The sequence below is a fragment of the Anguilla rostrata genome, chromosome 2 (genome assembly GCF_018555375.3).
Source record: "Anguilla rostrata isolate EN2019 chromosome 2, ASM1855537v3, whole genome shotgun sequence".
NCBI lineage: Eukaryota > Metazoa > Chordata > Actinopteri > Anguilliformes > Anguillidae > Anguilla > Anguilla rostrata.
In genome coordinates this window covers 39,597,628-39,612,301 of record NC_057934.1, presented here as the reverse complement: position 1 = coordinate 39,612,301, position 14,674 = coordinate 39,597,628, and the positions used below count along the sequence as shown (strand labels likewise).

Here is a 14,674-nt window from a genome sequence, read left to right as displayed (position 1 = left end):
CAATTCACGGGTAAGACACTGACCCTTGAACAAGGTACTTAACCTGCATTGCTTCAGTATATATCCAGCTGTGTAAATGGATGCAATGTGAAAGTTGTGTAAGTTGCTATGGAGAAGGGCATCTGCTAAATTCCTGTAATGATGTGTAAATTATTTTTTTAAGTAAATATTAAACACAATTTAAAATGCCTAAGGTCTCACCAATTGGACACTACATGTACAATGTTAGATACTATTTAGATTTTAGGTAGACTAAGCATTAAGTACAGTTTAGTGGTGGAATTGTCATGGTTCTGTGTTCCTGTCTGTGTTTCCCTTGTTGGGTCGCCAGATGGCGGCACGTCTGTTTTGTGTCCTGCTCCCCGTTTAATTGTATTATTGTTTTCAATTGTTCAATTATTGGTTTCTGGTTGTCTCGTTTTCCCTTCCCTCTCTGTGGCCTGATTGTGCATTGTGCCCTGCTGTGTCTCGTCAGTGTCTTGTCTAAGTTCCCTTCTCCCAGACTCAGGTGCTGGATCCTTGGTTGTTTGTTAGTGTGTGCCTCTGATCATGTTCCTGCCCCGTGTTTTCCTGCCCCGTGTTTTCCTGCCCCGTGTGTTCCTGCCCCGTGTGTTCCTGCCCCGTGTGTTCCTGCCCCGTGTGTTCCTGCCCCGTGTGTTCCTGCCCCGTGTGTTCCTGCCCATGTTCTGTTTTCCACGTGCTTTTGGACTTTTGGATTTTCTTGTTTCCTGTGTTTTTGAAGTTTTCCTTTGTTTTTGAGAGTTGCCCTGTGAGGCTTTTTGTTCCCTGCTTTTGTTCCTGTTTTCTAAGTAAAGTCCTTGTTTCCTATTCCTACCATTTGGAGTTTTGAGTTTTTTTTCCCCCCTCTGCGTTTGGGTCCTAACCCCCACGTACCCTGACAGGAATAAATTAGCAGTTTTGGCCTGAATGGCCTGTTCTCGTCTTATGTTATGTTATATAGATGGCTTTCAACACCATCTAGTGTCCGTAATCTCCAAATCTGAAGCCCTCTCCATGACCTCCCTGGGTACCAACCCTCTTGCTTTCTCTTTAGATGTTATTCTGTAAACATATAATTGCAGAATAGCACATTGTTTGTTATAGCAACTCGGAGTCTGTTACATTTATACAGATAGGGATTTATTTTTTGGTCACTTAGCATCCAATCCGACTGGAATACACTTGGAAAAAAAAAAAAACCATACTTACTTTTCAAGGACATAACTTTTTAAATGCAGCATGATTTTATTTATTGTAAATAAAATTAATTTGTATAGCCGAAAATTACTTCCAGAACCTATTTTACTGTTTTTACTCAAAAACCAATTTTTGGAAATATTCTCCGCAAAGGTTACCGCATTGCTGTTTCTCTGTTACAAATTGCACACGTACAGACCTGAAATTGCTACTGTAGCCGCACTGTTAAGTAAGTTATTGACCGTGCTACATTTATCAAGCGTTACATTTGTAAGATTTTATACCCCATACCTATCCCAAATAGCAGGACTTCCAAACCATGAACACTTGGGGTGACCATTCCATTGTCTGGACTTGATATTTAAAGCTTGTTTCAGTTCTGTTCACTTTTTCTGTTCACAATTTGGCCAATAGACTCTAGCTTACCGTTTTTTCCCCTAAAAAACCATGTTTAAGGTATCTCGTAGTAGGCTATAAAAATAATCAAACTGCCCTCAGATCAATAGGCTACTCTGTGATTGTATTTGCAGCTCAATTCATATTTCCTTGCTGTTATGTGTGAAAATCAGTACATATGGCGGGTTGAATCTCAGGTTTGATCACCATTTACTCACATTTATCCAATGAAAGGTGCTAAAAAGATGACATGGCAATCTACAGGTTACCTTGTATTTGCATAAGCTATAATATATTTGAACTTCACATGTAGGCTAACAAAATAATTTTGACAACATATACAGAAATCTCATTGTAGTAAAAGCTAAGAACTTAAATGTTATTTTGTGTTATTGTTATTTCCTTTCTTAGTTGTGTCAGCAGTGTCAGTGGTCAATTCCAAGGGTTTCATCAGCATTCACACTATTTTGTCCAAATGGATAGAATGAGTCCCTTCAGAGACCTAATGGTCACTCATTGTGAAGCTAAATTATAAGTTAACATTTAATAACATGCTGAATGGCTTATGGATGTAAAAGGGTAAAATCTTTGGTTTTTGAGGGGCTGACAACAAGGCTGCAAAGGCAGGACCCACCACTTTGAACAGCTGGTCTGTGACCATGAGCTTTGTTTCTTATCTGATCAGCAAGGTTTACCTGTGTAATTGTACAGTGTCATGGTGCTATGAATTTAACAGGTTTTCCTTCCTCTTTTCCCCTTCCTTTTTTGTCACTGTTTAGGTTATGGTCATGTTTTTGAGTGTGAGCGTGCGTGTGCATGTGTGTCTACTCCATTTTGGTTAAAGGGTTGTGTTTGTCCTTGTTGATTAAAAGTATCAATTAAAAAGTAAAAGGGTATAATTTATGGCATTGTTTTCAGATTTGTGACCGTTGTTCCTTGTGATTGGATAGATGGCTGTATCAAGTAATCATAGATAATTCCTTTCCTTTTAAATTACATTCTGGGTTGAGAATCTAAAAGGTCTTAGATTTAAGCTGTGCATTTGAGCTAGGCTGTGTTTGTTGTAACAATGTATCAGTTCTTGTTACCACAGGCTCACAGACAGGATTAAGACCCAGGCGCAGAGATCACAAAGGGATTCAGAGGTAAGTGAAATAATAAGTCTTAAATAATAAGTCTTTACTGAAGTCTTTCAGCAGTAAAAACTATTACAAGGACAGCAACGAGGACACAGGAAGTACAATGCCAATAAAACTATGCATGGGGACTAGTAGCTAGCAGAACTTGCAGGAAAGCACAAAGACCAAGCAATGAACTGAACAAAGCCAGGAATTTAAATACACAAATATTGACACATGCTGATAATCACTGTAAATGAGCAGACATGCGGAATGTGAGAAATCAATGATCTAATTACAGCAAATGAGCAGCAGGCATGAGACATGAATCACAGGGAATGTAAAGGAGACAGGAGAAAACAAAAACAGGGCATTCAGTGTTCCGGAACTGGAGCTGTGGCAATCGTAAGTTAATATTAATATTATTCACAAAATTGATTGTAATAGCCTGTAATAATGCAATTAATTCCACTCCACTTAATACATGTGCCTGGTTCAGCACACAAAAGTACCATAAAAGGTACTACTTATCCTCCACCTTTTATTAGGTGGTTAAAAAAAAATTCTGCTGTCACAGTTGATTTATTATGGTTCTCCTTATTTGACAGATAAAACAGAGACAAAATCTAAGGAGAATGTCACTTGATAGGGCAGAAAGTCAGCATCATTCAAAAATGAAAAAGAACATAGAACTGTTTAGGGCAATTTAGGGCACAAATATTATTTTATTTCATGGCAGTCTATTTGCAACTCTGCTGCCAGACATTTAACAGTTTATTTGCAGAATGATTTAATAGTGTACTGGTACAGCTAACGTCTGCATACCAACTAATGCTCACCCACAGTGAAGTATTACAATATACATCTAGAAGAACCTGCTTGAAGCATGTGGCTCATATTAATTATGATGCATAGCACTCTACATGTGATCTGTGATCATGAGTCTGCCTCAGAGATCTCTGCAGCTCTTATCAGCTCTCATGCATCACATTACATTACATTACAGGCATTTAGCAGACGCTCTTATCCAGAGCGACGTACAACAAGTGCATTAGTTCAAGCATTCAGGCTGTCATGAAATGCTGATTTCTGAACATAGATTGAGGTGAGGAATGAAGTCACAGGACTCCTTCAGAGTGACAGAGCAAGTGCTAGATTGAGATAACTTAAGGCCATCATGACAGATGCACTTTTTTTCCCTTCTCTTCTTTACTGTGATCTTTTCCCTTTACGAAGCACACAATCAGATTATTACATAAAGTGTACTTCACCCACTTTCTTGCTGTGTTGCATCATGGGGGTTCCACTCCATGTGAAGTTAGATAATACAGGGTTGGGCCCCAACATGTGACTTGTATCAGGTAAACAATATGTAGTGTCATCATATAGTCAACCAGCATCTGGAATTTCACAGAAGAAATGCAGTAGCTCTCTTCCTCAATGAAGTCAACCAACTATGGAAGTGGAAAAATACCAGAAAGAAATGGTATGAAATGGGTTGAAGAGGACTGTCATTGACCTTGACTTCTGAAGATATAAGTGTACCCAGCCAAAGTTCAGCATATATATAAACACTTGGACTGTGTTTATATGTAAGCAGACTGCGCTTTTTTTGTATAATGTACTGTGTGTTTACATTGCACCTGTATGTCCTCATTGCGGTGTGCTCAGTAGTAGGCCTATGCTGTGAATACTATTCACATTTTTAAAAACCCTATTGGGACAAATTGCCCTCTAGCATTACTGCAGGTGTCCTATGCAGATTGACAGACAAATCTATTACCCAATTCCTGACTTAACAGGTAACAGGTATCAACACTTGCCAAAAGTGACCTGTCAACTGCTCTAGAATCATAACTATCAGCCAGGTTTCTGCCTACTACTTTTCCCACTAACATTATACAGTAAGAAAAAAAAAACATTTAATCACACTGGGACACTGCTGTGAAAGACATATACTTCATCTCTGGGATATAGCCACATAAAACACATTTGCCGTTTTGTGTCTGTACATTTTAAATATAGGCCTATTTATTCATTCTGGGATGAAGGACTTCTCACGTCCTTTGGCTTGAAGAAGTTTTAATTTGTATTGACATACTTTGGCTATGGATTTTAATGGTAACCAGATGAACGTATAAAAATGATGCTTAAGATTTTAAACTCACCAGTCACAGTCATTGGATTGGAGGACTGCTCATAGCAGTGGCTATAGGCAGACAGTCAACACTTGAATGACCATAGGAATCAATTTTGCATGATAAGCCCAGGCCAACCCATATGCACAGGATTCTGTACATTTTCAAAATTGTGTTTTTAGTACAGGTGTGGATGATAAAATACATGTGGGCTAAAGATCATCAGACTGGTCCAAACCATTGCTCCATATGATGTTGAAAGCAAGTAGCCCACCTGTTGTCTATACACCTGTGATATCTGCACATTCTGCATCAAGCTTAGTGTCATATTATTATCAGACAATATTCTTCTTACTATTACCATTTACCTGTTTTTCCAGAATGCCTTGCTCCTTTTAAAAGAAATATACTTTATACAAATGATAAAATATTGTTGATATTTACAGTGCCTTCAAAAAAAGAATATGCCAGAAATACGCGCACAAGGACATACAGTATATTACATGATATATTTTTTATTATGTATGAGATATATTCTGATGTATTTGACTATGAATTACTTGTTTCAGGTTATATATTTAACACAGAGTAGTTAAAGGAGGGCTGAAAACATAATCTTACATGACATAAATTACATTTCCAGTGAACATCTAACATTCCTCCTCTTTCTGCAGATATGAAGCTGTACATTAGTAAAGCATGACTAAAGCAATATGAGTAATTATGAGTAATGTTGTTATTCTGAAGTGACATGAATTTATTTCCAAGCAAAGTTGTGATGAATCATGTGACGTGTTATTTCATGGGTAGGCAGTGACTGCAGACTGTGAGGGAGAGATCTGGCCGACTATCATGAACACAGCATTCAATTTCTACATTTTACCTTCATTTGCCCCCCTTCCCCCACAGTTGGTGCCTCCTCATAAGGATGCCACCCTTGGATCAAGAAAAAGAATGCTTTGGTCATCCACTCATTTAATACAACCTGAATTTAAACAGAACTCTTTGATTCTATAAAATGAAATGTGTGTGTATATAATTATTTTAGAATCTTTTCCCTGCCCTTTTCCTGCATCTCTTTAATTATATTTCTTGGTTCTACATCCCATTGCACTTTATGTATCTCAATTGGTTTCTCTCTTTCTCTGACCACTTCCATTAGCTCTGTGCTTTATGACTCCTAGACCTCACCATTATTTATTTGCAGTAGTTACCAAAACCTTCAAGTTTACCCACAGCTTTTTGTCCCAAATTTAACCATTCATTATGTAACCTCCCTTTATCTCTCCATATCCCTCCTTACTTGTCCCCCATCCATGTACAGCCCACATACAGCAAAGGCAGGAGCAGTGGCAGTGGATGGGGCCTAGGACCAGTCGGGGCAGAGCTGGTGCGAACCGTGCGATTGTGAAGCTTCTGCTCTGGGCGGTAGATGTCAGAGTATCCCATGATAGAAGGGAACAGTTTCATCTGGGAAAGAACAGTGGCATCCTGTGACATCCTTTATCCACACAAAAATGTCATTAGATTTGCATTGCTCCTTTTGATTTTTAACACAATTAGCAATAACAACAAAAAAGTTCTGTGCTCCCTGACAGGTGTTGCCACAATAATGTGCAGAGCAAGTGTAAAGTATTCGAAATTCTGAATTTTTTTTGTCTTGTGGACAGATGAGACCAAGATTCACTGGTGTCAGAGTGATGGCAAGAGCAGAGTGTGGAGGCCAAAAGGAACTAAGATCCAAAGGAGGTGTTACCGCTTGGGCATGTATGGCTCCTACATGTAATGGCTCAAGTGTCTTCACTTATGATCTAACTGCTGATAGAGGCAGCAGAATGAAGAAGAGAGGTGATTGAGAGTTTTCTTTATTATGGTGGGAATTTTTCAGTCTTAAACTGTAGAGTTCTTCCTTAGCCTATCAAGCTCTTTTTGCGATTACTGAGCTCACCAGTGCTCTCTTTCTTCATGATGTTCCAAACTGTTGATTTTGGTAAGCCTAAGGTAACCTGGTTTTTTGGACATATTTCTCAGCCTCATAATGGCTTCTTTGACTTTCACTGGCACAACTCTGGTCCTCATATCGACAAACAGCAGTTACAGACTCCAGAAACAATCAAAGGCCTAGAATCAAGATACAGAAAGCTCTCTTATACCTGCACTAAGGAAGAAATTGAACACACCGGACTTATCAGAAACACCTGTAAAGCTATTTGTTCCAAACATTATAGTGTCTTGAAATGGGGGTGGGCGTTGGGGGGTTATGTATAAATTGAGCAGTAGCTAGCTAGCCAGTCACAACTATAGTTTTAGCTAAAAGTTCACTAGACTGAGAGCACCTATTATGGACTGGGTGTGTGCAGTAGACAGCCATTCAAGCATATTTGCAACCATATTTTAAAATAGGCAAAATATTGATAACACCCTGTACCTAGTTAAATAGAATTTTTTTTTCTTGTTCTATTTTTTCAGTTCTTTCACTTTTTTTCTGTGCCAACAAATATGTTGGAATAATATGATAATACGTGCTCTCACAGTTAACCAGCTAGCTGTAAGCCCTTTCCACTCATCACCCGTGTGTGTTAGTTAGTTACCTACGAGCAAACAATCAGCTACAGCTGTCTGAACCGCTCTTAAACTGGGGGGATCCCCTTTGAACAAGCACCGACTCGGGGAACCCCATAGAAACCTACGTCTGATCAGGAAGTCACAGACACGCAAAGTCATAGACATGCATTTCTGTACATTGAAAATGTGTTTTTGTTGAGATGATCTAAAACAGGGGTTCACCATATCAGCCCTGGGGCCCCCCTGTGTATGCTGGCTTGTGTTCCACCCACAGTCGCAATCCCAGAATTTTAGCAAGCTGTAACATTTTCTTAATAAGGTGCTTTTCATATTTAAAGGGTTTCTTTACCCTCTTAATCCACCTTATGTCAGAAATAAATACAGGTATGCATTCCATAAAGAATAAAATTCCCATGTTAATATTGTGCCTATTGTGTTATATTGAAAACAATAGCATAAAAGAGACAAAACTTCAAATGAAAGACTGAGGTGAATCAGTAGGCTCCTAATCAGTGAAAGTGTGGAAACCTGGTCACTAAAACTACCCATCTGGATCATAATGAATTCAAAGACAATGCAAATTATAATGAGTCAAACCTGCACTGTGTTAATAAGAATAAGGGAAAAAAATAAGAAAGAAACACGTGTTCCACAACCTAATTAGGAGGCTATTGATTTACCTCTGTTTTTTATTTGATAAAAACATTTCAAAACATTTTATATAATTGTTTTCAATATAGCACACTAAGCACAGTGTAGCACATTATCAACATGGGAATTTCATTCTTTGTGGCATGCAAAGCTATTTCTGATATAACACAGTTTAAGAGGGTAAATAATCCCTCTAAACATGAAAAGCACATAATTAAGAAAAATTTGCAGTTTGTTAAAAATATGGGGGCGTGATATTGGTTGGAACAAAAATGAATGATAATATGTTCAATACGTTTACCTTCTTTCATCATTCGTTTACCTTGATTACACTGTTACATTGCTCCATTTGTTTTACTTAAGTTATGCATAACTTGTACAAAATGTATCCTATGTACAAAAGGTACCTGATAAGAGCAAGTTACTGTAGATGATAAATGCAAGTAATTCTGGCTGAACCTGTTTCTCTTATCTTAGTCTGTTTGAGGAGGTCACATTCTTGACAATCCTATCACTGTGCTCTGACAAAGTATAATCCACAAGTTTTTAAATACCCACCTAAAATGAAATGTTATATTGGAAGATGAAACCTTTGTTTAGCCATCACTGACATGCTATCAACTTTCATCATTTGTGGTATGCACACTATCAGGAAAAAGAAAGAGGATATCATCAAGTTTCAAGGTGAGAAACTGTATAGGAATTTTAATGACATTACAGTCTGAAACTGATACATTCTGAACAATATAACAGGAGAGTTTTAAAAAATAGATGGGTTTCTTTTGGAGGAAATGTAAGGTCGATATAGAATATGTCAAAACAAGACTGTCAGACTAAAATAATGATTCTGGCCAGTTGGAAAGGTTTCACAAACCTAACCAACACCCCCTTTTACAACATGTGATTCAGACACCATGGTTCATGCCCCAGGTTCCTGTGCCCCTCAGGAGTCTCAAAATGACAGCACCTCTGACAACAATAGCAGAGCCCAAGACATCGAGGGTGGCATGAAGGTGACATCTGAGTAGTCTTTGCCATGAATTGAATCAAGAACGTGTTACATGCCTTCCACAAGGCAAAGCAGCTCTAGGGACAAACGACAACATGACTCACAGGTACATTCCAACCATGGCTGTAACTATTATAGAGTATGTTATAGCTTATATTTTGGTCTGTAGAATAGAGGTGGATTTGGCACTTAACATGGGCCTAAACAAGTCTAAAGCCGTGTTTCCACCCAAAATACCCGGAACTTTTAGTCCCAGGAACTACTTTTCAAGGAAGTAAAAGGTTCCTTCAGCCCACTGTTGTCTGCGTTTCCACTGCGGTCTAAAGTCCCGCAACGATTAGGCAAATTAGTCCGCTGACGTATGAAAAAGCGACGTCGTCGTCGGTCCATCTGTCCTATGATTTCTTCTGTAACTCTATACTGCCACTGAAGTACGTTATTTTCCAATAACGGGACAGCCCGGAGGGGTTTATTCCACTGATACAACGGGTTACCAATAATGACTATATATGGTTACTTTAGTAGGCTATTCATTTGTATCGATTTAATCACCTGAAATTGAAATATTTTTCCGTGGCCATTTGTGCATATTATTTTACAAGCAAAACTCTCATTGGTAGTTCGACTTGGACCGTTATTATGCAACAAACAGGATATAACAAACCAATAGACAGATTGTAACTGTTTTATATATCCTCTCAAACACATTCATTATGTTTTTATGCGAACATTCACTTTCATGTCTTGACATCCGAGGTGACAGAATGCATTCACATTCCACAAATAACTGGTAACAACATAGCAGAAAACATTCACACATCGTAAACAACTGGCTGTTGAATTGATTAATTTGACTGTCATCGTCATTTCCATATAATCGCAAAATGACAAGAATAAATAGAATGAAAACTCGGACTTGCGTGAAAATTTAAATTAATGTTGCAGTGGTACAGCCACCGTTTGCTTTCATCTTTTAAAGTTACTGCTAGCGGACTAGCTAAATACTTGAAGCGTGCCCTCCAGATGCGAACCATGCACCATAAATATTAGAGTCCGTATGTCTAGTCTTCCTGGTCTTTTTGTGGAATTGAAGAATCACAGAGTAAAATTGTGGCCGTCTGAAAAAGCAAAAGGGACGATTACTAGAATTAACCTGTTATCCGTTTGCTTTTACTGTAGCCCTATCCCCAACGTAAATTTCGCAGAACTACCGCATACCTCACATAACCGTGTCAAGCGTTTTGAGTCAATTATAACGGGCTAACAAAGAAAATCTGGACGAAAATATTCAGCAACTGAATTAAATCATTTGAATGTTTTGGTACGTGATATGCTGTCCCAGCATGAATGCTTAATATTTTATAAAACAGACTTAATTCTAAAGCAAGAAAAGGATAGAAGAGCACACAAAATAATCCTCAATCTAATTTCTCATCTGTAGATGTTGGCAGGCAATAACCAAAAGTAGGCTACTGTGCCGCATAACATAATGTCTGAATTCAAGTTATTTGCGGCTGCAAATTTTTAAAAAAATGGCGGTTGAAATAAAATGCTGCGAGTACTCGGCCAGTCAGAAATGTTCAGCGCTTGCGTCCCACCCCAAAAGTTCCTGTACTTTTCGAAAGTACTAGCCCCTGAGCTGGGACTTTTTTGGGGGTAAAATAAAGTCCGGAACTTAATTTAGACCCTGGTTCCTGGGGAAAGTTCCTGCGGTGGAAACGCGGCTTAATTCACACTTATCTGCAACCATATCCACGTTTGCCACCCAGTAGCACCACAGAGAAAAAGTTTTGCTTCTTGCCCAGTCAGGGTGCAGTTAGCTTCATGAACGAGCCTTTGAATTATTTGGGCCCAGGATTGATGAAGCACTGGGGTTTGCTCTGGGAACCATGGGGTTGAAGTACCCAATGGAGAAACTTAAAGGCCTCACAGAGGATATTTACAGTCTCAGGGAGGAGCCATATATATGGACAAAGCAATGAGAGAAATTAAAAATGCTTCCCTGAGATGGACAGCCATAAGGTTCTATTGGTGCAGTACTCGATCCAGAAGAAACAACAATCTATCTAGACTTAAGGAGAGATAGGCGATAGTTTGGGGGTTAGAATGTGGCGAAAGCTGTGTGAGGGTTGCAGGATGATCGCACCTCTGGAAAGCGATTTCCAGGGTGAGTTCATCAGCCACCGTTGCCGGCTCATTGAGCATCTTTAGAGCAAGATCCTTGATCTCAAGGGCCAGCTTGCTGGACTCCACAGTTCACAACTGATAGAGTTCCAGGAACTAAGTTGTATGTTCTTCAAAGAAAGTTGGGTGACAGTAAGATGCAGGAAAAGGGAGTTGGTGATAGTGGAAGACTCAGTGATTAAAGGTGTCGATAGCATAGTCTGTTCACACAACAAGGATTCTTGTATGCTGTGTTGCCTGCCTGGTGCCCAGGTAGGAGATCTCCTGGACCATGCAGACAAGGTCCAGCCCAGAGCTGGGAGGGATCATGGTTCATGAAGGAGCCAAGGACATATCTAAGAGTATGTTTGAGGTTCTGCAGGACACATTTGTAAGGGTAGGTTTGAGGTTTTCAGCAGAGAGCTCAGACCTTATTCATGAGTGTAATATTGCATGGGCAAAGGCTAGAGAGTCAAACTCTGCTTCCTGCTAGCTGAAGTTCTGTTGTCTTCAAAACAAGTGCAATTTTCTCATAAGAAATCAAAATCATATTTTTTATCTTAATCATGTTTCAGAACATATGAACAACCCATCCAAATTTTGGAAGAGCCTAAAATCTCTAGCTGACACCTCCACTTCATTTTCACTGCCACAACACATCAGTAATGACTCACGGCTTGTTACTGATAAACAGAGCATATTTAATCTTTTTAATCAACATTTTATTTCTGCTGGGCAGTTATTTTATAGAGTCTATCCTGGTCATCAGGCCACTACTGCCTGAACCTACTGAACCTGGTGATGGATTCTCTGTTCCTGAAGTTCTCAAAGCTCTTAAAGGCATTGATTTTAAGAAGTCAGCCAGTCCCAAGGGTCTGGATCCTTATTTTATAAAGCTCACAGCTGATCTCATTGCTGAGCCTGTCACTCCTATTTTTAACCTCCCCATCCTCTCAAATAGTATCTCTGTGGTCTTGAAAACTGCTTTTATCTTACCTCTCTTGAAAAGCGGTGATTAGTCAAATCTTAATTATTACGGCCCCATATCTAATTTATCAATGCTTTCAAAAGTATTTGGAATCATTAGCAAAAACTCAGTTAAAGTATTTTCTTCAGGTCAACAACAGTCTTAATCCCTTTGAGTCTGGGTTCTGAGCTGGCCATTAGTCTTTAACGACATGGTCCAGAATCTTGACAGCAAACAAAATATTGTGCTGCCTTATTCATCAACTTATCCAAAGCTTTTGATATAGTGAATCATTCTCTTTTAATAAATAAACTGCTTACCTTAGGCCTGAGTATGAAGGCAGCTGGCTGATTTTAGGACTATCTGTCCTAAATGTCTGTATTGATGGCCACTGATGGCTGGAGTCGCTAATGGAGTCCCTCAGGGTTCCATTCTGGGCCATATACTATTCACCATTTATATTAATAATCTTCTGGAATCAGTCAAAAATTTTAAAATCCACTTTTATGAAGATGACACCATTCTTTGTGCCTGTGCTCACTTTGTGTCAGAAGCAATTAAGAACCAGCAAAAATCTTTTCTTTCCAGAATGATCTGATTGAGCTACAAATTACATCATATAAATATCTTGGCATATGGTTGGGTGACACACTTTGTCTTAAAACTCATGTAGAAAACCTTGTAGAAAAAGTTTAAAATAATGCTAGGTTTTTATTTTAGAAACAAATTATGTTTTATAATACAGTAAGAAACTGGTTGTTGCGAACTTCCTGCCTATAATTGACTATGGTGATATTTTATATTTTCACACTTATATTTTCACACTTTACATACCCTAGATACAGTTTTTCACATTGCTTTGCATTTTCTATCCAATGCTAAGTATTTCCACCATATATATCAGGACTTCTTAACCATTGTTCTTCTAAATATAATCTGTGTTCATGCAGCAATTTGCTTCTGACTGTGCCTCAAACTTTTGGAGTTTGGTAAAATGGCTTTTAGTGATTATGCCCCCATGGAGTGCAAAAAAATGGTGAACTACAGTCCATCTTCCCCTTTACCAAATTCAAATCACTAAACTAGGCTTTCAAAACTGAAATCTGCACTTGTTTCATATAAATGTTTACTTTTGTATCTACAACTTCATGTTCATGTTAGTATTTTTTTGTTGATGTATTTATTGTTGTTGTGTAGCAGGACTCCTCTGTAAAAGCGACCTTAGTCTCAGTCAGACTACCCTGGTTAAATAAAAGATAAATAAAAAATTAAATTAAAAATAAAACAAACTAGACATGAACATAAACGTGGTGTATCTAGACCAGAGGTAGGTAACTAGGGCATTATTTGTTTCTGGTTGTCATGCGAGAATTCTGGCCTTAATTACTAAATTAGCCATAACATTTACGCCATTTGACATTTTAGCAACATCTTTTGATAAGCGCATCAATGACAGCCAAAGGCTGTTCTTGTGTGTCCCTACATAAAACATTTTACTATGATCTAATCTACGAGTGAATCAGTGTTTGTGTACACAGCCAATTTAGTCAAGGTAACTGGTGGAAACAAAAACCTGCATACACACCCGTCAGGAGCATAATTACTTTGCCCTAATCTAGCACTCATGAATGCTGCCTGGAATGTTGCCAGCAAGAAGAGGAAAGACCTGTTGTTAGAAGTTACGGAAAGTAAAGTGACAGTTTTGTCACCACTTGTGTTTGCTTTTCACATCAGCATTTAAAAAACACTGATGTGGGGTGTGGTGCATTTTCGTGGTGTTTACATTTGTGGCAGATGTCTGCATAAACAAAATTAAAAGAAATGTGACTAACTGTACGTATAACTTTATTTGCGTGGAGCCAAAGGGGGGCCTTGATACATGGTCCTTTTGTTTGTTTTCATAAAAACATTGAATGACTGTTTCCATTTCTGAATAACAAAAGATAGACATCAGGATAAGAGCGAAAGAGAACAATAAGATTAGATAGTGAAAAAATGTAACTATGTAATAGGGGTGTCACAATGTGTGATTTTCATGGTATGATAACCTCGTAAAAAAATATCACGTGTTACGGTATCACGTGGCCATTTACAAAAAACACAAACAGGTGGTGAAAACTGAAATAAAAATGTATAATAATAACCCTGTCAAGTAACACACACAGGGCTGTATTGATTACTGTCGCAATGGGGCGACATAGCTCAGGAGGTAAGAGCGGTTGTCTGGTAGTTGGAGGGTTGCCAGTTCAAGCCCCACCCAGGGCGTGACGAAGTGTCCCTGAGCAAGACACCTAACCCGTAAATGCTCTGGTGAATGAGAGGTATCAATTGTAAAGGGCTATATAAATGCAGTCCATTTACCATTTACCAATATGAGTTATATCCCCTCACACTTGTTTGCACGTATTAACAAGAAGTTGTGTGAACATTGGGTAGTAGGCTGAAGACTTAAAAGAGGAACAAAAGAAAT

The 14,674-nt window shown here is 38.6% G+C and overlaps 1 protein-coding gene and 1 long non-coding RNA gene across 2 annotated transcripts in view; one reads left to right on the top strand and one right to left on the bottom strand.

Annotated features, from left to right (window-relative positions):
* Positions 1-5,139: 5,139 nt before the first annotated feature.
* The window catches only part of LOC135249199 (uncharacterized), a 30,665-nt gene continuing 21,130 nt past the window's right edge, over positions 5,140-14,674 (bottom strand). Inside the window, exons 17-18 of the mRNA XM_064324575.1 lie at positions 6,153-6,319; positions 5,140-5,785 (exon numbers count right to left, since the gene is read on the bottom strand). Coding sequence (XP_064180645.1) covers positions 5,770-5,785; positions 6,153-6,319 — 183 coding nt within the window. The 3' untranslated portion in view covers positions 5,140-5,769. The remainder of the gene's footprint in view (positions 5,786-6,152; positions 6,320-14,674) is intronic.
* LOC135249252 (uncharacterized) lies at positions 6,151-8,594 on the top strand. The gene is made up of 2 exons (XR_010328619.1): positions 6,151-6,239; positions 6,520-8,594. It is a non-coding gene; the product is annotated as an uncharacterized LOC135249252 (long non-coding RNA).